General features: G+C 37.8%; 1 protein-coding gene across 1 annotated transcript in view; it reads left to right on the forward strand.

Moving 5' to 3' along the window:
- SSPN (sarcospan) overlaps positions 1-24,674 on the forward strand; it is a 35,990-nt gene extending 11,316 nt beyond the window's left edge. Inside the window, exons 2-3 of the mRNA XM_008051122.2 lie at positions 16,353-16,439; positions 22,465-24,674. Coding sequence (XP_008049313.1) covers positions 16,353-16,439; positions 22,465-22,830 — 453 coding nt within the window. The 3' untranslated portion in view covers positions 22,831-24,674. The remainder of the gene's footprint in view (positions 1-16,352; positions 16,440-22,464) is intronic.
- The last annotated feature ends 1,634 nt before the right edge of the window (positions 24,675-26,308 follow it).

Consider the following 26,308-nt stretch of genomic DNA (forward strand, 5'->3'; position numbering starts at 1 on the left):
CAATGAACCAGTGAACATTCTTATCCATGGCTCCCTATGCATGCATTTCAAAGTTTCACAAGGGCACATTCCTGGAAGTTGAATTGTTGACTCATAAGATAGAGGAATCTTCAACTTAGATATCGCCAAACAAGTTGGACTAACTTACACTCCCACCATTAGTAAAACAGAGCTGTGGTTGCTTTTAACCTATCATATTTGTGTACAATTGCATCTTGTTTTAATTTGAATTCTTTTGATTACTACTGGAATCGAACATAGTTTATGATGATTGACCATTTTATTTTGTTCTCAATCATTTATTTCTTAAAAACATTTTCTATGAGATTTTTTGTTTCTTATTTACTTATAGGATTTGTTACTTTTGTGACCAATCTGTGATTTCAGGTACTGTAAATATCTTTTTCTGGTTGGTATGGTGTTTTTTGCTTATGGTTCTTTTGTTATAAAAATATTTACTTTTAATATATTTACAAATCTTTTTTGTGGTATATGCTTTGTTATAGTTTAAAGAAATTTCTCTCTAAGTTCATAAAGATATTTTTCTAGACCATTTTCTTAAAATGTTAAAGGTTTCTTTTTGTATATATAGATCTTTAATCTAAGTGGTCTAATTTTTTGCATATGATATGTAGTAGAGTCTATATTTTATTTTTTTCTCATGTGGATTGTTAATTGTTTTAGCATCATTTATCAAATAATCAACCCTGATCTGTTGTGCCCATTTATCATCTATCAAGTTCCCATATTAGATTTGGTTGTGATTTTCTTGTTTCATTGTTCTATTTTGCTATCACTATGCCAATACCATATTGTCTATATTAAAGCAATGCTATAATGCCACTTGTTATAAAGATGATAGGATAAACAGCCCATGTCCAATCTACTCCTCCATCTTAGTCTTCTTCAAAATTGTCTTGGTGAGTCTTAATAATTTTCTCTTATATATACTTTAGAATTGGCTTTTCAAGTTCCAAGAAAACTACTTCTGGTATTTTCATGGGATTTGTACTTCCTGTATGTGAGCAAAGATCTCTCCATTTATTTGGGTCTTCTCTAATTTTTTGTTTTTTGTTTTTTGATTACTGACTTTAACTTCATTGCTTTGCGCTCACTTCATATGTTTATCATAATATCAATTATTTGATATTTGGTGAGACTTACTTTGTGGCTATTTTATTTTAATTTTTTTTGGAAAGCAAGAAAACAGTATTTATTGAGAGGACAGAAAAACTCCCATAATGAGAGGGGACCCAAGAAGGTTGCCCTGTGGCTAATTTTTATAAACATTTCATGTATGCTTAGAAAAACGTGATGCTCTTACTTTGGAGTTTAGGGTTCCATATTCAATTTTAAAATCAAGGTTTTAATCATGTTGTTCACTGTTCTACATCACTACTGGATTTTTTTTCTTCTTGAACTAAAGGTTATTGAGAGATATGTTACATTTCTCAAAATTATATGGATTTATTTATTTCTCCTTATAATTCTGGCCATTTCCTTTAATATTTTTAGTCTACTTAGTAGCTACATACGAGTTAAAGATTATAAAATAGTCCTCTGGTCCAAGTTTAACAGTTATTTTTCCTCAGTGTTTTGAAAGTATTATTTCATTATCTTTGGACTTCAGTTATTGTTGTTAAGAAGGAAGTCTGCTAAATGTTTAATTATTGTTCCTTTATAGGTAATATGCCTCTTCTGATTATTTTTCAGATTTTCTCTTTGTTTTTGGTGTTCTACAATTTAACTACAATGAGTCTAAATGTGTTAATTCTACAAAGGACTGATTATTTTTCCTGAATCTAAGATTTTTGTGTTTTTTATCAATTCTGAAAATATTTCAGCCATTTTCCCCTAAATACTGTGTCTCTTTTCTCTCAAATCCCTTTGTCTGTAACTGCTATCAGATATATATTTAGAACCTTCTTATTCTATCATCTCTATGTCTTAGCCTCCCTAGTGTGTTTCATTCTCTATCTGTCTGTGCTGTGCTTTGGGTTATTTCCTCAAATCTACTAGTTCATTATTTCTCTCTCTAGTTGAGCTTAACTTGTCTACTGAGTTCTTAATTCCAACAATTTTATTTTTCATTTCTGGAGTTTCTTGATGTTTTTATTGATGTTTTTTTATGTGTTCCTGGTGCTTTCAAAAGTGCCCTGTTCTTTATTTTTCCTATTTCTTCCTTCATGTCTTTAATTATTTTTAATGCGCTTTTTAAAAGCCTCTGTCCATTGGTCCCATTATTTGGAATTCTTATGGCTATAATTCTTAGAATGTGTGTGTGTGTGTGTGTGTGTGTGTGTGTGTGTGTGTGTGTGTGTGCATGTAAATGCTGGCTTTCACTAATACATTAATTCTTATGTGTTTGCTAAGTTTGTTTTGTGAGTGCATCTTTCAAGAGGCTTTATGTGTGATAATTTGGAGTGACCCATTTGAGGGAATAACCCTCCCAGACCATTTTTGTCTTGCCATATGTCCCAGTGGTATTATACCTATAGCCACTTTGTTTTCTTAACCTACTTATTATGAAAAACTTCAGACTTCCACAAGAGTAGATAAAATTGTATAATGAACCTGTATTCTTATCACCCAACTTTAATAATTATCAACTTATGTTCAGTTTTGTTTCATCTATATGCTCCTGTATTTCCTCCACACCCACATACTGAATTATTTTTAACAAAATCTCAACCGCTACATCATCTCATTCATAAATATTCTGCTATTTAAGTCAAAAGATGAAGACTAAAAAATAATCAAAATACCAATATCATGGCTAACAATTTCTTAATAGAATCAAATCAGTGTTCAAATATTCATGATGAACTTATGAATATTTCTTTGCAGTTTGTCAAAACCAGTAAAATCTATGTACAGCAATTGATTCATGTATTTCTAATGTTTCCTTTGCTCAAAGATTTGTCTTTCTCACTTCTTTTTATTCTCTCTCTCTCCCTCTCCCTCTCCCTCTTATAGTTTATTAGTTGAAACAATCAGGTTTTTTCCAGGATCACTTTCATGTTACTTTCTCATCTTGATAGGTTCTAGGACCATGTGAGTAGTAAAAAACAAACAAAAAACTCAACTCAAAACCTGCACCCCCAATAGCTACGACAGAACAATTTTTTTATGATGACTCCAGTCCTAGGTGGGCTAATTGTTTTCTGGGTCTATAAAGATGTAGTCATTGCGAAGGCCTGTCTATATGTCATAGTCTCAATTCCGTTTCTTTACCTGTAGATGCTTGGGGCATGCACTGTTGGCCTATGGCTGTGTAACCAAGCCCTTTCCTTTGTAGAGACTGGACAACATTCTTCCCATACTAGTCTCTTTCCTTTCTTGGATTTTTGCCCAATTTCTTTTATTTTTCTTATTAGCTCTGATAGTCATATAAAGGATGTTGGCTACATTTATCCAGAATTTTAAAGTATTTTAATAGGGAGAGAGCTTTTCTATAATTTAGTTACTCATATTATGCAGCAATGAAACCTCTTAATGCTTAAAAAAATTTTATCAATCAACTTGCAAGTTTCTTAACATCTCTGAGCCACACTTTTCTATAAAATAGGATAATTTTTTAAACTTATTGCATTGTTTTGGGTAATAAATGAGCTAATATATACAAAATAAGTAACATAAAAGGTAACTTTTCTGGGTGGGGGGATACTGGAGCAGGGTTTGAAGAATAAATAGAACTAGCTTCAAAATGGCTGAAGGAGGAGTTCTACACAGGGTAGATAAGAAAGCACAAAAGACATTTTAGGTCAAAGGCATAATTTGTGTCCTGTGACTGTTTAGCTCAACCTTCATCCATAAACAACTTTATTGCTTCACAATTCTGCTGTTTGTGCTTATTCAGTCTTTTGAGGATGTAATTGCAAAAGTTCCCACAAGTTCCCATCAAATATGAATCTTAACTCAAATACCCAAATCTGTGTTATAATATTAAAATGAGACCCAAACCAAAGGGATTCTACCAAAGATCTCCATAAGTCATATACTGGGATTGTTGTCAGATTTCTCTTCTCAGTTTCCTGTGAGTTGTTGAAACACTCAGGCATGGGATTCGTTCGTTTAAAACGATGAGCTATTTGCAATCACTTTCAAGCAGTCTTGGAAATTTATGAACTATAGCGGCTTTGTGCTGGCACACTTCTTGCAGATCCCCCTAGCTTTCCAGCCTTACTTTGGCAGTAACATCAAGGAAAGCACACTATATCCATTGGATTTGGGGGATTCACACTCCTCTCACCCAGCTGCTGGTCACAAGTTCCAGCTCATTTTTATCTGTTCCATTGGGGTAGTTTGCTAATATCTTACAAAGAAACATATGAGATACGAGTGAACATCTGCAAAGCAGTGTGCTGAGAAATAGGGCTACCACTTACCAAACACATTTTTCATTTCACTCTTTCTGTGCTTGTACAACAGATCTGGCTAAACACACAGCAATACAAATTACAATGCAACGTTGTTGAGAAAAAAATTAAAAGAAAAAAGATATCAAATTTTGGGTATCAGATCATTTCAAAGCATGATAAAAAAAACTTTCCACTTTGAATTAGGAAGGGTGTATCAAGATGAAGGACTTGGGCCTGGCATGTAAGTGCTCCTTAATGCTCCATACTTCTTCACCAACCAATCGGATCTGTCATCACAACACAGCAGGTGAATTCACTCTCTCTTCTGGCTAGGGCATGGGCAATACTTTCCCTAAGAACCACCTCACATTCTTAGAAATGCTATTTTTACAATGTATTTTCCAAAGAGATCTAGATTTAACAGAGCTTTAGGTGAAGATAGGCCTGCTTGTGTATTATAATTGCATTAGTTAACATTTGTTTTACTTCGAATGGTATCTGTATACTCGTTTATGAAAAATACATACATTTACAGTAATTCAGGCACAGGCCTGTCCAATATCAATTCCTTAGGCAAAAGGACAGTTATAATAATAAAGGGGAAGAAAAAGATTGAGGAGATGTTAAAAATGGGCTGACTTAGGTGTAGTTGAGCTAGTGTCTTTTCTCTTTAGACCCTGAAATACTTTTCGTGATAGAATTTATCATCTAGAATTGGCTTTTCCCTGAAAAATTTTGACCTAGATCTCTACCAGCTTCTTTTAAAAATAATAATCTTATGGATCATCTTTGCAAGGTCAATATTACAACTTGTTTTCCCCAGAAAGATGTGGAACTCCCCAGAAAGATGTGGAAACAAACAGACGAGGCTCTGTGTTGAAGCCCAAATCCCTTGTGGGCCATAACGTGGTTCTTCCATAAACAGAGGATTTCTGCAGTAGAGCTTTTCATTAGCAACTTTTACTCTCATGAAAAAAAAAAAAAAGCGTAAAATCAGTGACGCTCTGGGGTTGTGGATTTCTATGACAAATGGAAAGGCATTGAATACCTTCCAGGTATATCATAGGCCAAATAAAACAATCCTCCACAAAAATTCCTAGATATAAAAAATTATTACTAGCTATAGTTTTGTCTGTTGTAGAAAAATAAGCTTTTTGTTTTAATCAAAGTATCACTCTGTCACCCCAGCTGGAGTGCAATGACACCATCACGATCATGGCTCATTGCAGCCTCAATCTCCTGGGCTCCTGTGATCCTTCCACCTCAGCCTTTGGAGTATCTGGGACGACAGGCCTGCATCACCACATCTGACTATTTTTAAAATTTTTATTTTATTTTTTTGTAGAGATGAGGTCTCATTATGTTGCCCAGGCTGTTCTCGCACTCCTGGGAAAAACAGCTTTTATTTTGAGCTTGGTGTAATAAAACAAAGAAAAGCTATTTTTTTTTCAAAATTAGAGTGCTTTGAGTTTTAGTGTTGGTGTATTAATCTTCAGTGTTTAGAGGCAGATTATCACAGTGTTCCCCTCTTGATAGTCAGTTCTGCCATAAACCCTTCGGCTGATTTTCAGTCTTTATATTTACACTGCTATCACTTCTGGAATTTGCCACAAATATCTGTGCACTAAGTTTGGTTGAAATAATTGTTTTTTTAAGTCATATTAATTTTGGAATCAATTATGGCCAGGAAATATTTTTAATTGAACAGCATTTTTTTTCCAGAACTTAAATGCTCATCATTGTAATACCACCGTCGTGCAGACAGAGAAATATATGCAGCTTGGTATCGTTACTAAAATTGGCATTGCTTGGGTAGTAGCTAATGAGTAATTTTGTAGCAGAATTTTTTAAAAAGCGGCAAAGAAGTGTTATAATTCTTAGTATTTGCAAACTATTTATAGCAACAATATTGGGAAGATTTTTGAAAAGAGGGTCCTTGTTATGGGAGTAAAATATCATCCCAGAGGTGATAAAACTGAGGCTTGAAGGGTTAATTTGGTTAATCAGCTAGAAAGTGGTAGAGGTGGGTTTTGAACTCATGTCTGTTAGATTCATAGCTAACATATATATCTGTCTTTCAGCGTGTAGCCCATTTTGCTGCAAAACTTTGTAGTTTCCATCTGTTGTCCCTTCTCCTGGTCATACATTTGTTGTCTATGGAGCCTGTGAGGTCTTAGATAACTTACAGTGGACACCTGTTGTTGAAATAACAGCGCCAGCTAGACTCTCATAAGAAACAACTGCGAGTCCGCCACCTTGTTTTTAAAGGGTTGTTGGACATTACCAATTCATTTCCTTAGGGGGAACATATCACTTTAAGGATTTGTTATTTGTATTTTGCTAATCACTATGTGTCATGTTTGCTGGAAAAAGCAGCTATGATAATAAGTGCTACGCTCTCCATAGCTCTTCTCAACAGCTGACATATTATGCATCTACTTATTTCTTTATGGTCTACCTCTCCACTGTAAACCATAAGCCCTATCAAGGCAGGGGATTTTTGTCTTTTCTGCTCATTGTGGCATTTCCAAGCCTCAGAGAGTACCTGGCACATGGTAGGTACACAATGAATGTTTGTTAAATGAACAGAATATGATTATTTCTAAGATGTGGCAGAGTGCTTGTATGTACATGTATCATTCATTTTCAGTTCCCATTTTAGAGGAAGTTACACTGGAACAGTTTGAAGTCGTATGAGATGGAAAACATAAATAAAACTTACTACAATTCCAGGCACTTTATGAACCTTAAAAACAAATTATAAAGTATTATTTTACCCACTTTCTACATGATAACACTGAGTCTTAATGACTGAGTCACCCTTCCTCAGCTTGGACGGTCATGTGGATCTCAAAAACTTTCTTCTTGGCACTGGGCCTCAGGAGTGGTGCTTCAGCGATTCAGGAGAGAACTATGTTCTTCAAATCTGCAGTTCTTGCTTGTGGTGCTGTCAAGATTCCTCCAGGGTGGTGGCTGTGCCATGTAGTGGCTGAGAGCCAGGCTCTGCACTCTCACAGGTGCAGCCATCGATGATGTGATAGACAGTGTATTTGCTACATGACCTTGACTGCAAAACCTTTCAGAGTTTTGGTTTCCTCATCTATATAATGGTGCTAATAATAGCTTCTGCCTTATAGGATTTTCATGATGACAAAATGGAGTAATTTATGTGCTTAGTATAGTGCTTGACATAAAACTGCTCAATATTAGCCTTAAAATGTCAACTATCTAGACTAGATAATTAATGTTCCTTACATATATGTAAAGGTCACATCAAGTGTCCACCCATGCTAACACAAAGTAGAAGGCACAATATTTGTAACCAGGACACTACATGTGTTATCAATTCTAAACATACTTATGGTGATAATGCATTTAAGAGTCATTAAATACACTCTAATTTTATTTTATTTTATTTTATTTTATTTTAATTTTAAAGATGTGGGCTACAATTCAGGGTTAGGTATACAAATATTGATTATGCAGGTACCTTGTTGATGAATTGTGCCCCTTCCTCCCCTAGCAGTTTCCCTCAACTGCCAATCTCACGCCCCCTCCCCTGGCAGTGTCCCACTACTGCCAATTCCTTTCTTATAGTATTATGATAATTGTTCAAGGTCTGCTTATGAATGAGAACATATAGTACTCTGTTCTTTGTTTTTGTGATAGATCACTGAGTATGATCAACTCTAAATCCATCCAAGTTGCTGTGAAGTTCATATGTTTGTCCTTCTTTTGGCTGCATAATATTCCATTGTGCATATGTACCACATTTTTTTTTTTATTCACTGCAGCTTCGATGGGTAGCATGGTTGGTTCCATGTTTTTACTATTGTGAATAGAGCTGCAACAAACATGCATGTGCAGGTATCTTTTTGTAGAATGATTTGCGTTCCTCTGGGTATATTCCCAGTAGGGAAATTGCTGGGTCATATGGAAGGTCAATTTCTAGTTCTTTCAGAAACTGCCACACTGTCTAGTGTGCACTAGTTTGCATTCCCACCAGCAGTATTGAAGTGTTCCTTTTTCACCGTACCCTCACCAGCATGTTATTGTTTAATATGCTCTAATGTTAATTTGCTCTAATAAACTGATACTTAATACACTAATAAAAAGTGACCCTAGTTGCAATGATAATGATAATCACAACTAGTTATTCTCCAGTAATATGGTGGACATTAGACATCTTATTTATGTTATTATTAATCCTTGGATTAACCATTGAAAGGAGGCATTGTTGTCTCCTTTTTATAGATAGGGAAACTGAGGCAAAAATAAATAACTTTGTTCACTATTATTTAGCTAGTAAAGCAATAGAGTCAAGGTTCAAACTCTAAAGCCCACAATTTTTCCACTATATAGCACTATCTCCTTAATTATATACATAGTTCTATACTTGATTTTAATAGAACCTAATAGACAGTTATCACTTGTTACTGGATATTTCATGCTTTTGAATCATTTTTACCTTTTTTGGCATCTAATTAGGGGTAAGATTACATTTCTGTGTTCTTTTATCTTGCCTTTACCTAAAAATATAATGAAAAATAATAAATAATAATAAGAAACATAGGAGGGGTAGTCTTTGTAATTCTACCATATATAAGCCCCAAGCCAAAAGTTTTGTCTTTTAAAAAAATAAATACAAAAATAAAAAAAGAAAGAGAGCAAAAAAGAAAAACAACTCAGCTCCTTCAGTGTCTTTTACATTATAAAAGAGGATGAGGGATGAGGGATTTTAATGTGTGATCAGTAAGATAGGAGTTGCATGAGCTGCTGTTGGCTGCTCATTTTCACACATGGTCACATGTGATTAGTGATGCAATCATTTTTCTTGTGACTCAGTTCCTTTTCTTCATATTGGGGATTAAACGGTAAATGTGTAAAAGGCAAAGACTATATCTTCTGTTTCATACACCCACTTCTTATCACAACAAAGGCTATTGAGCTAAACTCAGCTGGAGGATGATACTTAGATTGGGGTGGCCATTGACAGCAAGGTGGCAAAGATTATGCGGTAACCATTCTTACTCCATTCCCATAAATCAGTAACTACAGTTTCTCCTTGGCGCTGTCCCTGAAGCCTCTATGCTGATCCTATAGGCTGATTGTAGGGACTCCAGACAATTAGTAAAGAGTCTTTGCCAAACTTAGGTACAACCCAATCCTGCTTGGTAACCAGATGCTTCTGTCAAAAAAGGGACTCAGAGGAACAGAAAATGTGGTGGTGGTGCCGGAGCGCTCTAGAGCATTCTTGGTGGGTTTGTGAAAGCTGATTGCACCCATCTCTTCCCAACTCTGCTTAGTAATTTCGTGTTGGTATCTTGAAATCAACCATAGTAGAAGTATCTACACCATGAAAACTAGCCAGTGCTACAAATAGTCCTTCCCCAACTGGCTGTTAAACATTTACTATCACACCACATTAGAGGGGATACAATTTTAAAGGTTAATGCTTTGCTTTGGGTTGACGTGACTAATACACTTCGAGTAGCAGAATGCCACATCATACTGATTGATGATTTAGAGATGAGATACTCCCCAAACCACTGACCAGATACAGAGGCTACAGGCTCTGCCATGAGGTCGTATATAGGTAGCAATGAAGACATAGGGCTCCCCTGCCGCCAATTTTAAGGACTCCTATAATAGCAAAGACTACATTTCTTTATGGGGAAACAATTTGAGCCAATACCTTTTATAATACAATAGCAATAAACAATTTCAGGTGCAATTAATGTATACCTAGACTTTTACATTTCTGAAGCCTCAGTTTTCTTGCCCCTGTAAAATGCATTCTTGAAATGATTAAATGTAGGAATGTATGTAAAGTCTTCGGCACTAGATTTAACACTTTGTAAATACCTATAGATGGTGGATATCATTATGTTACTTATAATAAACAACTCTCTATAGGAAATACCACTAGTCAGTGATTCACTCTCACCTCAGACCTACTGGATCAGAAATTCTGAAAATATTACCAGCTTTTACCCACCCCTTCAAGTGGCTCTAAACCACTCTCTTAGATTTTGTCTTACTGTAATGCAATGGCAATAAGAATTCAGTAAAAAGGTTTAGGTCATGCTGAAATACTCTCTCCAATTCTTCTGAAAAAAAAAAATTTTTTTTTGAGTCGGGTCTCACTCTGTTGCCCAGGCTGAAGTGCAGTGGCACGATCGTGGTTTACCGCAGCCTCAACCTCCTGGGCTCGGGCAATTCTCCTGTCTCAACCATGCCCCTATGCCTGGCTAATTTTTTTTTTTATTTTTGGTAGAGACAAGGAAGTTCTTACTATATTGCCCAGACTGGTCTTGAACTCCTGGACTCAAGTAATTCTCCTGCCTTGACCTCCCAAAGTATTGGGATTACATGTGTGAGCCACCGCACCCAGTCTCTTCTAAAATCTTGATCCAATAAGCAATCTTTAATAGATCCTCATGCAAAGTTCTGTGTCATATTATTTAATTTTCAAGTATATTATGCTTCAACAATCCTCCCGGGTGAGACTACACGCTACTGACAGACTGCAATATATTTATCATTTGTTGCAAATGATTTCTAATACCTTACCTTAAATTATATTAAATAGATGTCAATCCATAGAAATTCTCTTAAGAAATATCCAGAGAAACATTTACAGTTCTGCTACTTCTCTTGCTTATCAACTGATTGAGCAAACATGAGACGAGGGTTCAATATTGATTGAATTAAAGCACTTTAAATGCAAAGGTGAATGTTGATTAACTTACAGAAGAAGAGTCACATTTCAGGTACACAAATGAAAGGGGGATGGAAGGAGAAGAAAAACATTGAAAGGCATTTGACAGGGGAACGTTGTATTCCCTAGACAACCCTGTCAAGCAGCTCTGTCGACAACCAAAAGAAGAAAACAACTAAATTGGAGGCTGTGTGAATGTCACAAGACCAGAATATAAATACATACGATATGGAGACAGTAAATACCAATAATTCTCATTTGCACAAAATGTTTTAGAGTGATACTTTCTAGCTGGGACAAAATGAAAAGGAAAAATATAGGTAAATCTCTAGCACACTAGTCCAGCATCTACCTTTTATTTATAATACCAACCCCCAAAAGATACCACTGCAGATACAATAGGCCACACAACAGAAACAAAGACAATGTAAAACTCAGGATTCACACATCCACAGAAATGGACTTGACATTCAGAGAACATTTCAACCCCGTTTAACTTTCTAACCTACAAGAGAGAATGCAGACTTCACCCTAGACAGACAAAAAATATCTTTAGACAGAATGTGGAATTTAGGACTTAGGTTTTCTCTTTAGGCTAAACGAATTGTAGAAATACACATCCAAAAGTAGGTTAATATGACAATAACTGCCTATTTTCCCATTAAATATCACTTTAAGCTTTTCTTACCAATGTAATTATCTGTGTACATGGACTAAATCTTAACAAGCACATAAATGCTAGTTAGCTTATTGTTCTCTCAGCACTAGTTTTCTCAGTGCAACCCATTTCCCATGTGGCTTTGTGCTCTATGACACTGTCTGCCTCAGGCCTGGGTGTCTGGTCCAAGGGAAGCCTTCTGGAAAGCCTTACATAACTGCCTTTTTTCTGCTCCATGGGCCTCACCTCACCATATCTAATGGGAGCTCTGGCCCGAACTCCAGGAATGTTGTTCCAGATAGGCCTGGCGGGTCTCACTGCTCATGAACATGAGCTTCCCCTTCCTTGCCTGGGACGGCAGAACACAGTGTCTTCCTGGCGTGTCCATGTCCTGCCAGCTCAGGAAACAAGACCTTTCATCTGGCATGAGAAATTCCCCACGGCATAAAGCCTTGAGTTTTAGGAATTCAATAAATACTGCCTTCTAAAATGTGCTTACACTAAGCACCAATAAACTCTCTGATAACAAGGTCTTGTTATAACATGAAATGCTGTAGGTAAGAAAATGAGACTCCCACCCTCCTCCAGAACCTATCAAGTCTTCTTGGAAGGTCAAGAAATTAAAATCTCTTGAATTTATTTAAGCTTTATAGAAAATATACTTTCCAAGGACCTAGAAGTAAAGCTTTCAAAATATCTAAAAAGACAATTGGTTTCATAATTTTTAGATATGAGATGCAACCAAAATTATCAGAAATACACTTGAGATGCTTTCTGTTCAAAAGACTCAAAGGTTCTTTATGGGTAACTTCTTTGGCCCTTTTCTGTTTTCACTAGATTCCATCTGGATGGGCCTGTGTTTCTTATGGTGTCAATTGCTTCACATATGCTAATGACTAACAAACACTTGTCTGAAGCCTAGGCCTCCATCCTGGGCTCTAGGCCCATTTGACTTAATGAGCTTTGAGTCCATGCGGGATCATCCTTCCCCACACCCATTCTGCCCCTTCTTCTCTATCTTGTGTCTCATTAAATGGCCACACCACCCACCTGGAAGCACCTTCCTGATCCTTCCCTTCTCCTCCAGCTCTTAATCTAATCGGTCTGTAGAGCCTATGAATTCGGCTTCCTTACTGTCATTCAAACATACCCACTCTCTATCCTTACTTACTTCTGCCTGAGCTCAGACACTCATCCTTTCTCCAAATATGAAAAACAGCCTCCTCGCTGGTCTTCCCTCCCCAAATATTGCTCCCATCCAATCCATTCTTCACAGCCGAAGGACCATTTTAAAAGGCAAGATTGATCACAATCTTCCCCTGCTTAAAATGGCCTAGTTGAACTAAAAGTCCTTTGTGACCTAGTGCCTGCCCATCTTTGCAAACATGTCTTTTGTCTTTTCTTTCTTTCTCTGCTCTTGACCTATATGAATCCTCGAATGTGTAGAATGTGTACACTGCATTTCGTCTTTGCACCCACTACTCCTCTCCCTGCCCAAAATACTTTTCCTCACACTCTCCTTCTAGTTAATTTATGAGTATCATTCAAAACTCATCTTCTTTCAGAAAGTTCCCCTAGGTCTCTTTAGGTTAGTTAGCCCTTTTGTGTATTCTTACAGCAGACATAGTCCTAGTGTTTACATAATATTGTAGCTATCCTCTCTTTTCCTATTGGACTGGGAGATCCTTGGACACTGGATAGTTTCTGTAGTAAGGGACTGTTTGTTTTTCACTCTTATTTTCCAGGATCATACAATAGCACAGAGTCTGCCTGTTGTATGACCTCCATAAAATTCTGTCTATTGGCAGTTTTTCTTTTTTTGAGGAACTTGTCCATAACAGGCCTTTCTGCCATGAATCTTTTTCCTTCTCTTCTTCTCGCTAATAAACTCTGTATTTTAAAACTTTTAAAAAAATTGTCTATTGATTGAACAAGTAAAATGCTTTACATGTGTTCCTATGCAACTTCTTGCTGGAAGTCAAGGTTAATGAAGGCTACAAAGAAGTAGTACTGCTGAAATGGGAAACTGTGTAAGTAGAGGCACTGAATCAGATTTTTAGGATACTGGTCAGTTAGGCTTGATTATTGGAATATGTCTCTTGTAAAGACAAAAAGGAGAGCCCTGGCTGACAGGTAGTGCAGCAGTCTCCAGGGACAAAGACAGCTATGGAGGAGAGAGGCCTGACCCCAGGCACCTGCAGACAGAAACTCACAGGCATGTACTGGAGATATAATCATCCCCACAGAAGCAAGTTTAGAAGCTTCCATCTTTTTGGTCACCAAAAATCAAAAAGGAGGTCTCTTCCATTGTTTAAAGTTCTGTAGATTCTTAATGTGAGAATGCATAGTAAACCCCTACAGGCTTTATCAAACTTATATCTCAATGTATTGTTTTATTAACTTTAAAAAAGAACTTCATCCCTGACTTGAAAATATCAGTCTCATTAGGGCTACACAAACAACTTCAGTCTCATTACTTCTGCATCTGACAGGTTTTTGCTGAAAAGCTGCCTCCCTGGGTCCTGTCTGCTTTGTTTTCTCTCCAAACCTCTCCAGTTTATGCCATGCTCACGTTTTAATGCTGTATCTCTCCACTGCAAATGTTATCTACTGCAATTAAACCCTGCCGCCAGTCCAATGATGGAAAATCCTGGAAACAGCCTGTACTAAGTGAAGGCTTAGCTTTTGGCTTCATGGTCCAGTAAAAATCTGAACAGCCTTCAACTTGGGAACCGATGAGGGCACAGACAGCATATTGATTGTATAACCAAGGGATAGGATAGAAACAGAACCTTCAAATGCTATGTTGGCTTCAAAAACCACTCTACCACCCTCACTGGGATTGCCTGTGGTGGGAAGCTGGCCCTGGGGTAGGATTTATAAATATTACCAAGCCAGTAGTTTTGTGACTTGATAGGTGACTCTCAGTCACCCTTTCAACATCTGTCTCTGGGAAAACTGTGCTTATCAGAAAATGCAATTCTGTTGCTTATGTTTTCTATCTTAAAATATAGAACTTTAACAACTTTTAAATTTTTTCAAAATTGAATGTGAATAGATATGCTTTGATTAGAAACACACTTTGAGAGTCCAAGGCAGGAGGATCACTTGAGGTCAAGAGTTTGAGGCACTGTCTTTAAAAAGAAAGGAAGGAAGGAAGATTCTAAATCATAGTTTTTAAAAGTCCAATTCATTAAAAAAGAGGCTGGGTGTGGTGGCTCAAGCCTGTAATCCCAGAAGTTGGGGGGCCGAGGTAAGGGGATTACCTGAGTCCATGGATTCGAGAACAGCCTGGGCAACGTGGGGAGACCTCATCTCTACAATAAAAAAAAAACAAAAAACTTAGCCAGGCGTGGTAGCACGCACCTGTAGTTCCGGCTACTTGGAAGGCTGAGGTGGAAGGATTGCCGGAGCCCAGCAGGTCGAAACCGGGGTAGCTGTGAGCGTGCCACTGCACTCCAGCCTAGGCGATGAAGAAGTTTATTTTCTCTCAAACTCACTGTTTCTCTGGCCAGCTGTTTCAGTCAGGCACATCCACCCTCTTTCCATTATTGATGCTCTAAACTTGGAGGTCGCTTTTCATTTCCCCCTCGCTAGGTCCCCCATCAGTCACACAATAGCCAAGATGTATAGATTCTGCTTTTACTACACCTGTCCTCCCCACCTCTTTCTGAATGTGTCTGCCACCATCTGAGTTCTGGCTTATCTGATGCATCAATCTTGCTCAAATTAGTAAAACATCCCAGGGTTCTCACTCTGAGCCACCCAACACCACTGCTCATTTTTTTCTGAAACATCTCAAATCCTGTCATTCTCCTGCTCAAACATTTTCAAGGACGCTTGTTTACTTACTAAATCCACACCATATCCTTAGATTTCCACCCTACCTTTTTTGCTCTATATTTCATTATTTCAGTTCTGGGTGCATATTTGCTGTTCTTGCGACACATTCTCTGTGCAGTCCTACCTCTGTGCTATCGCTTAGGTTGCTGTTTTAGCCAAGCTACCTGCTTTGAATCCGGTTCCATTATTTGCTAGCTTTGTGCCTCTGCCTCCTCATTTACAATATGACGATCATAATGGCCCTACCTTATAGCATTTTGTGATGATTATAGGGGAAACACATATAAAGCCCTTAGAAGAGCCGCAGCATGTAGTATTTAGCAAATGTTAGTGATTATTAATTTATTTTCTTCGAAGGACCATTTCAAATCCATCTCTTGTGTGCATCCTTTTATTTTGCCCAACTCAATGCTATTTATTCCCCGTTTATACTTCTCTGAATAATCTTCGGAATCTAATGCCCTGCCTTTGAATAGTGTGTATACTATTCAAAGTTGAGTAAATTTTATTCATCAACATATACTCTGAAGGTTTTGTGTAGCACCTGGCACATTAAAAGGACTTAATAATACTGGCTAAATTGAAATAAATTGATCTTACTATTTTTAAAGTGGTAGTCCACAAATTGAGGAAAAAAACTGTAGCACATAAGTAAACGAAATGGAGTGCTTGACCACACAGATGTTACTGGTGAGAGTCACTCAGACTAATGTCAGCCCAATGCACGAATTGCCCTTTTAGCGTCTTTCTTCTGTGTTCTCCATTGCAGGTCTGCTTAGTGGCCTATCTTGGCTTGTTTATGCTTTGTGTCTCGTATCAAGTTGACGAACGAACATGTATCCAGTTTTCTATGAAAGTAAGTTGTGATTTTTCTTTCTCTTTTATCATTGCACAGAAAGAAACCCAAGTACAAAATGAAGGAGTGCCCTTTTAAAAGCTTGCATATCTGATTAGTCTAGAAATTGCATTTTTACACAGGCCAAAAAATGTTTTAAGAGGGCATTGATCCAGACCCCAAAGGTAATGCTGATTTTTTATTTAATTCTTAATTTCCATGAACTGAGTTGGCATGGAGGATATAAAGTCTGTCCTTCAATGCCCTTAATAGGAATATTGAAAATTCATCAGTTCAACAACACACTTGGCCAGGGAAAAGGTGTCTCTTTCAGTGCTCACTTCCATATCTTGGGGCTTATTTGGAATATTTTGATAATGAAGCAGTTTAAGTATATTTCCTTTTGTAGGTGGGATCACTGAGACAGAAAAAGTACATTGGGTGCATCCAAATGGTCTGTGCCAAGAGTCTCAGGGTTAAGGGAAGGTGGGATATTCACGGTTTGGCAAGCATGTGTGTCTTTCATTTATGTGTATTTTTCTCTTAGGGACAGTGCATTTGGCTTGGAGCCAATTCAAGCACACAGCATTTTCACTACACAATAGACATGAATCCAAAGGGAAACACAGACACACCTTTTCAGAGTTTAAGGACACAAACACTGAACTTGGCAATCAGAACTAGTAGAAATCAAATCCCTATATTTTCTCTCAACTACTGTAGCAGAGAATAAAAAGATTTCTGTGATTTTTTGGGGGGGTCAATTCACATTGTTTACTTTCTTTTACAAAAAACATAAAAACTAGATGTTCTTTTGTTCACTAGAACAAGAAAACATAAAGCATAAGAGTGAGTTAATGATATTATTGAGATAAAAAATAAGATGTGTTGGAATATTCTAGTATATTAGGAGCTGTTGAGACAAAAAAAGCAATGTGTCAATGTTTTTTTAAAATCATGCTATATAAAATTATTAATGGAATAAAATGTTTGTATCATATTTATTAATAAAAAAAGCTGGCTACACAAAATGTACACTCCTGTAGAAGAAAAAAAGCTTTTAATGAGCACACAAAAATAGTTACCTGTAAGTGGTGGGATTATGTCTGCATTTTGTAGTTTTTCTCTGATTTTGAAATGCTCTTCAACAGTCAGACATAACCCTTCCAATTAAAAAATTAATATATGCTATTTTTAAAAATTGATAAAGTTAGAATTTGGGTGGATATGCCTACATTTGGAAATTTTACTTTTTCTGAGGACTTTTTACTTAAAAGGAGACATCAGTCCATGTTTACTTTTTGTGTAGAGGTCTGACTAAAGCAAGTCTTAGTGATTAAAAAAAAATAGGTAAGAAATGATCTCTTAAATTACAGGAACTTCATTCAGTAGGTTTTCAGCAGTTTACGTGAAATTCCCTCATGTTTCACCCAGATGATCCCAGAAAACAGCAGAGGAAAAAGTATCCGCGTCTGAGAGGCCCCGGGGCATCTCAACATCTGCACCTTAGTTAAAACAGTGAGCAAGGTGGGGAAAAGAAAAGAAAGAAAGAAAGAAAAAAGGAGAAAAAAGTCACTGCCAATGTCAGCCAGGTTGCGAATTCCCCACCAGGAAGATCTCATTAGCTATCTTTTTTTCCCACCTGTGACAGACATTGACAAATACTGAAGCATTTTCCTCTTCTCCTGAATGTGACCTTTAGTGATGCTGCTGCCAGCTCTCTAAGGTCGCACGCTACGTGATCTTCAGGTTGAAAGCGAGCTTCAGCCCGTCCCCAGGTTTTCCAGTGATGAAGGGTACAACTCCTTCCCGCATGCTTCTCAGACCATGGGGCGGGAGAGGGGGTGAAATGCATCTTCTTAAGGGGTTTCTCATCCGCATAGCTGCGTTTTAGTGCCCCCACGTTGGCACCCTTTCCCAAGCCTTGTTTGAGGATGTATTTCCTCCTGTTGAGCGCCCAGCCAGCCAGGGCAAGCAATCAGGCCATGATGACAATCTCACAGTAGTCTGTACACGTACACACACACACACACACACTCTCTCTCTCTCTTTCTCTTAGAGACAATAGCCACGGGCTCTTCTGTTTTTCTCTCAAGTTGGAACAGTCTTCTCCCGGGGCCCCTTGGCAGACCCTGGATGCCACCAGCGCTTGTTCCTTCTTCCTCCCTGGGCCCTGCCGCTGGGCCTGGCGGGCCGAGCGCCTCCTGCCTTTCCTCGTGGCCCTGCTTTCTCGGGGCTCACCTGGAGGTTCAGACACATGTCAGAGTCACGTGACTGCGGAACCATTCGGGGGCATATTCCCTCCTGCCCACCTCCAGGGGGCCTCCTCCTGGGCGGCGTGCGGCAGAGGGGCCCCTGCCGTTCGGGCCACCGGGGAAGGTAATTAAATCGGAGCAGAACCAGCCTCCTCCCCAAGTCACCGAAGGTGCAAGCTGCAGCCGGGTACCAATTAGAGGCTGCGGGCGAGCGGAGACGCGCCCGGGCGCTGCTGTTGCCTAAGCGCCCGGGGCCAGCGCGCCCCCGCCCGCCGCGCAGCGCCAGACTGATGGGCTGACACCCGCGAGACAAATGCCTCCCGCGCCGGGCTCTTATCAAGATATATTTGCTCGGATTCCCAAGGTCATCGTAAACACTTTCCGTGATAGTTTATTCGTGCCGTGTAGGTAAAACAAGCCACTTGATTTTAAATTACAGATTCTAACCCAGAAGCTTGTTGCTGTCAGATGAGTTAAAAGCCACGAAGACAAAATGCAACAGCGCTACGGATGTAGCCCACAGGCTTTGGGGGATCAAGTCTATATTTCTGTCTTAAAATGGATAAGAAACTTGATGCCGTGGCCTCCTCCAGTTTACTTGGCCGGATGCTTTCTCCGAGTGGGAGAAGGCGAATCATTAAGTGTGAGATGTACACTGATGTCAACTTATTCATATTCAATGAAGCTAAGGGGCATGGTTTTTCTTTGTGCTCAGGCTGACTTCTAGCATATTTGAGCGGCTCAATTAAAATTGAGCAACCACTGTGTTTGTGTAAATGTTTACATCCTTTCTACAAGCCAAGTAAGCATTGTTACTCCCACAGGACAGAAAAGAAGACACAGCCAGTAGAGTTGATATCCTGAGTCCTAAGAACTGGCAGCTCTCTCCAACTCTACTAATTTGTTTATTTATTTCACAAATACTTAAATAGTGCTACTATGTACCAGACACTGTCCTAGTTACAGATATCAATTCTTTTGATCCTTATAATAATCCTATGAAATAGGAACAATTATTACGATCATCACACCAAGTTTACAGATGAAGAAATGCAGGTGCACAGAGATTGATTAATTTGCCTAAGGAGGGTAGCTATTGAGGGGAGAACCAAGATTCCAACCCAGGCAATCTGGCTCCCTGGTTTATGCCCTTAACCATCACCCAGTACTGCTGTGGACTTGTTAAATGGTCTCGGGCAAATTTTTAATTTAATCTCTGAGCCAACAGGTCATATTTTAAAAGTAGACAAAATTCCCGTTTTCAGCAGAAGGATTTTTGTGGCCGTCCTGAGAGAATAGAATATTTTGCAACTATTTGAATTATTTGCATATTGAGAATGAGGAATTATTGTCATTGCTTCAAGATATTGCCCCAATGAATTACAGAAAACTGCTACCTAAGGATGTGTGTTGGTGGAAGGAGGGTTATTATAAGACCCCACCATACTTTCATTCATTGAAGGCAATAAAATGCAGGGGGTGCCAAAAAAAAAAAGCATGCATATTTTCAGTATCCTAGTGTCACCATGCGACAGGCAGGAGAGTCAAAGAAAATGACGGAAGCACAGTTGAGTGAATGTCATACTATGCATTGCTACATAATTCAATTAAACATTGAAAAGTAATGCACAGATAACATCTCTTAAAATGCCTCTACATTCTTTTGACACTCCCTACATGTACAGAAAACTCCAACTGGGGCCGTTCAAAGCAGATAACTACCGGGTAGGAAATGATCACTTTAACCTGGCCCTTCCCATCTGGTAAAGTTGTAGATGCACCAGTGTTCCCAGAGCAAATAGTTCCCAGTTCTCTGCTGGCTGCACTGGAATTGCAGCTACAATGGGTACGCACACACAAAGCACGGCCAGCAGTTTCATGTGGCTCTTGGCACCAAGAGTTTGAAGTCAATCATTGAGCTGGATTATTTCAGAACAACTCCAAATAGTTCAAATACCCTCCCCCTTGGCCCCACAAAATGATCCCATGTTTTTGGCCTAAGAATTCAAATTTTTGCATAAAATACAGTCACCAAAAATATTGGGGACAGGACCAAGGCAGTGCTTTCAATACTACAAATTAAATATTTCCTTTTAAATTTTATAACGGTGCCACTTTGTATTTATCTCATTCCCTTCCTTCAGTGAACACAAAACATGTTGAGTATAATCCTTGTTGTGTCCCTGAGATATGTTTCTACAAACTTTCACAGATAAAGATACTTAGGTAACATCTGACAACCCTTCAAACGATTTGAAGATAATAAATAGTGTGTGTGTTTAAGCATCTTTGATGAGAAGACCTAAGGAATTCATTTACTCTTTGGTTAAGACATGTTAAGATGTATGAAGGTAAAAATGACTTTACATTCCACTCTCTTCCACTGACCTCAGATACTCAGTCAAGCTGTGTGTGATCCTTGATGGATTCCCTTATAGGCAAACCAGACATGTGCTTAGGATACCAGTATCCAGGATGTACACACACATGTACGAATACACATACACATACCACTCAAGACAGAGAAAAAATAAAATTTTAAGTATGGTATACCACATTTGAGGCTTGAAAACATTTAAAATTGTCACTGTATGGAAAATCACTCATTTGGAGAACTTTTGTACATGTACTTTATAGTTCACATATATGTTTTTATTTTGAATTATATATAATGGGAGGTGGGAGGAAGCATAATCTTTTCAGAGCTACTTTGATCTGAACCTGGAGATGACTGGAACTAATCTTACTTCGGAAAGTTCTCATTCATCAGAATTGCTCCCTGTGAAGAGCACCTTTTGACGGTGGTAATATAAATCTTGCTAAGAACTGCATATATTAGTCCCCAAAGCTGAGGGCTCTAATCTTTACCTGAAACCTCAGCAGGCGGATCACTAAAAGAAGCATTTCCTGTTGGTAAGTCCAATCACAAAAATTCTTGTTCTGTAAAACAGATTTTATTATAGTCATGTCAATGAATACTCACAATTTTTGATCAGTATATTTCAGGTGTAAGAAAAATGCCTGAATTGTTCAGAGATTCCACAGTTCGTTAGCTTCAGAGTGACAACTTGAACCCAAATGTTCCAATCTCAAGGCGAACCCAGAGGTCTACAATGGTCAAAACCCCAGTGACTGAGGAGCCATTTAGAATTTATTTTTACACTCAAGAACCATACAGTTATAGTTGGACTTGGGATAAGACACATAGGTGATGAAGCTGACATCAAGTCACTTGCCTTCTGGAGCCATAACCTCTTGCTGGGGATTCTGTTGTTTATGGACACAGTTTGGCAACCACTACATTGAACATAGTCTTTTTGTTAACACCTGTTGTTAGCTGACCAATTATTGCTAATTTCGGCCAATTCAGAGTTTACATTGCAGAAACCTGTTCTTTACTTCCTAGTCTTGTTTCAGTTTTAATTATCTGCAGTTCTTGAGGTCAAAATAAGTGCCATGTGTCATTCAGAGATAACTTGCTAGGAGTTCATCTAAACTGCTTGCAATATCTAGACATAAACATACCACAGTCAAGCCAATATGGCTGTTACAGTTCATGAAAAGGGCCCACCATCTGGATAGCACACGAAAATGTGATCAGGGTTTAAGAATTGCTAACAAATAAACATGGGGCTATTTCCATTTCTTAGGTGCTATGTGTCTTAGGAGAAATTCGCTCCATCAGAGAACTTCCAGGAGAGAAGAAAAAGAAGAGTTATGATGAATTAACTTTGCAGATAATCATTCAGTGTTCTTCGTAACCAGAAAGGCTTTCTTTTGCTTTCTTGCAGTTGTTGTACTTTCTGCTGAGTGCCCTAGGCCTGATGGTCTGTGTGCTGGCCGTGGCCTTTGCTGCCCATCACTATTCACTGCTCACACAGTTTACCTGTGAGACCACAGTGGATTCCTGCCACTGCAAACTGCCCTCCTCGGAGCCGCTCAGCAGGACCTTTGTTTACCGGGATGTGACTGAGTGTACCAGCGTCACTGGCACTTTCAAACTGTTCTTACTCATCCAGATGATTCTTAACTTGGTCTGCGGCCTTGTGTGCTTGTTGGCCTGCTTTGTGATGTGGAAACATAGGTACCAGGTCTTTTATGTGGGTGTCAGGATGTGTTCCCTAACGACTTCTGAAGGCCAGCAGCAAAAGGTCTAACATTCTCATTCAAACTTGAGAGAGAAAAAGCATACTGAGTAGCTGAGGTAAAATCATTTTTTTAAACAAAGAAAGAAAAAAAAACCTTTTGTTAATAAATAATATTCACTGTTATAAATGAATATTTTTATATTTTCCAGACAACAAAAGAACATTTCTTCAGGTTTCTCTTGTATTTTTTTTTAACATTCTTGTGGCAAAAACAGGATCCAAACTGATTTTGAGATATTAAAAGTTGAAAGAACACTGAACAGGGAAAGAATGGCACAGATCTGCCTTGATAGTCTGGAGTTTATTCCTATTACTCATTTTATCCCTTACTTACATAATCTCCTTTCCTATTTGAGGGTGTGAAGTGTGAATTTCAGGCCCGTTTGCTAAATTTTGTAGACTCTTCCTCCGGTCCTTCCTACCTCTGGCTATGACCCTCACTATGTCTTGGAGAAAGGCGGAGATGAATGAAGAACTGACTCTCTTCATTTTCTTCTAGCAGAGCTGTCTTTAAGGCATGAAATAGCTTAAAGGAGCAGAGTAGAAAAGGATGAGACTTTGTGAAAAGGCTAAATAATTATAAACACCTGGGTTGGGGCAGTGGCCTTCTCTCTTCAGGCTCCCTTAGTTTGACTCCGTAAGCAGATCACTCACTAAATGCTTCAGATGATTGTCTGCCTCGCAATAATTGAAAGGTGGGGGTAGTTGTATTCTTAATGATGTAGAAGGTTTAAAAATAATTACATTCTGCTTCTTTTCTATCATCTAAAACAAATCATTAAAACTAATTTCTAGCTAATTGTTAATTATAATTATGCTCAGAAGTCTATTTAACGAGTTCCTGGCTGTATTTATGCAGCACTGTCAGTGTTAAGAGAAATTACTCTCACAAGAGAAGAGGCCTAAAGATTCTTTCTTCTGAAAGCCAAGCACCACAAGGAAAAAAATTATTAATAGTTCAGGTTAAAAACACTCATTTAAACAATAACAAGAGTATTTGTAATAGGAAGTGTTTATACAAATAGCACATTCGTGACATGTTGAAAAGTATCTCTCTTGGCAACCAAGTACGTTTTAGGAAGATTGGGTAATGCTGATGTGTTCCATTCACGAAATTGTATTTGATATACAGTCCTTTTATTGATTTGTATGCACAATCAAGCTACAGGCTCAAAATAATGTTTTGATGTTCTTATTTGAACAATTAATTTTTGACTTGGAGCATAGTCTTTGTTTTGTTTTGTTTTTGAGTGACTATGGTTTAAAGCACAAGTGCCCTAAAGTGGGAGACTTCTTTCTGTTATTATTGTTATTATTATATTCTGAATTATATCAATGTTTTAAGCAAGTCGAAATGGAAATTCATGCAGCGTAAATGTTACCAGGAACTTTATTATTGTTATCTGTTGAAAGCAGAAATTTAGATGACAGCCGAGCTCATTTGCCTCTTCACATTGCCTATTAATATACTTTACTAATCATGAAATTCTACCTAAAAGAAAAATATTTTGTTGCCTTAGAAGAGAGGTGAATAATTCCATTGATTGTGGTAGTGTTAATTTCTACACAATATAAATATCCAAGGAAAAAGAGAAACGATAAGTCAGTAAGCTAGAGGATTGTAAATATCTTTTATGTCCTCCAGATAAAACACCTGATTAACAAATGTTAAAACCTTTTTGTGTTTTGACTTGCTTTAAAAATGGCCTTCCTGCACATTAGCTCAGACCAAAAAGGCTCATTGGAGAGCTTAGTGGATAAGTCTTTGGAGCAGAATTGATCACACACATAAATTACATTGATAGAATACCAAGCATCCCGATGATGACCTGAAAAATACTTTGTGCCCTGTTTTTTTTTAAAGAAAGACTAATCCATTTTGAATTTTGATATTGTTTCTTACATAAAGAAGAAAATGACTGAGAATTTGGAATGTTGTAGGCTGTTCTTTAAAGAGTAAGAAAGTAGTGCTTTAATGCCAGTTGCCATTAATCAGGCACCACTTAGAAGCACATCTTGAGTATTTTAACAACTTTTTACAGCAAACACTACATGTTTTTTATAGTAAAAAATTAAAACTCTCCATATCACTATGGTGCTCTATGCTTTACAAGCAATTCACAGGGTATTTCAAACAGTAAAATAACTTTAGCTTTGCATCCTTTTTCTAAATAATGCATCAAATTAGAGGTAACATAGTATTAAGCTTTATATATATTTATATATGCTGCGTGTGTGTGTGTGTATGTGAGATTTTACTATTGTATGATAAAATCATCATTAAATCCTCAAAGAGAGAAAAAAAAATGTAAGTGAACAGAAGGAACAAAACAAAAAAGAAAGAAAAGATTTCTTTGCTGCGAGTTCACTGTACAATTGATACACGTAAGAATTGTGTTTCATGAATAACTGCTTTGGACTGGATTTGAAGTATTTTGATGTTGTGTTTTGCAAATATTGAAGTTACAATCACGGCAACAGAAAAGGAACAGATACACAGCTTTACACTTAGCAAAATGTTACACTTAAAATCTGACAAGGCGCCAAGATGGTGACGATCTCTCCTAAACCATGAAACAGTAAGATTTGCGCAATCCTCCTCCTCTTCCACCTCCTTCAGGAGAATTAAATGAATCAAGACTTTGGAAAGAGGGGGAGCAGCCGGGACTTGGCAGTACTTGAAATAAGAGGAATACAGCAGCCGAAACGTACAGACTTTGTAACCGAGCCCACTCGATCGGTCTGTGCCTTCCCGTGGCCACCATCTGTGCCTTCCTCACGCCATCCAAATTTGTGTAGGCTGCTCCTTGGAGCTATGCCTAAAAATATAGCTATACCAGAGCCCTAGAAACTGTAGTCAAGTAACAGGCCTAACTTTCTTTCCTCTCTGGATTAAAAGTATCTACGATCTCTTCTAGCTGCACACATTAATGTGCTGTTCTGATAGCGAGAACCCATTATGTATATGTTCTCTATTCATTCCAAGGCATCATCATCTTTTAATATTCCTGTACTTCCCTTTTTTCAGGCAGTATATCTGAAATATGTTTATAAAATTTTAGTAAGGGGTGGGGCAAAAAGGACAAGAGTGGAGCGGTTATTTAAAAATAATCACAAATGAATGTAAAAGCTGCCTGCAAAACCAATCCTTTCCTATCATGAAGCATATCTTTATATTTTCTTGAGATTGTCTCTGAACTATTGCTTTGTAGTCATGAATTTCTGTAAATCATATTGGCTATCAGTTCTTACTATACTCAAAGAACTCCATCATGTTTTTAGATGTACATTATATGTACAGGAGAGCGTTAGAAAGAACCAATGACTAAATCTATTGACTCATAGAAGAAAAATTTGTTTGAACGAATTGGTTGTTTAACCTTTGAAATGAATGCCTTGATTTGTTTCTTCTGATTTTCTACTACTTTGTTATCTCGAATGGCTATTATCCCCTTCAAAAATACCGGACTGTACTTTGGTGCTGTGG

This window comes from Carlito syrichta, unplaced genomic scaffold, assembly GCF_000164805.1.
Source record: "Carlito syrichta isolate Samal-C Ts95f unplaced genomic scaffold, Tarsius_syrichta-2.0.1 Scaffold165851, whole genome shotgun sequence".
NCBI lineage: Eukaryota > Metazoa > Chordata > Mammalia > Primates > Tarsiidae > Carlito > Carlito syrichta.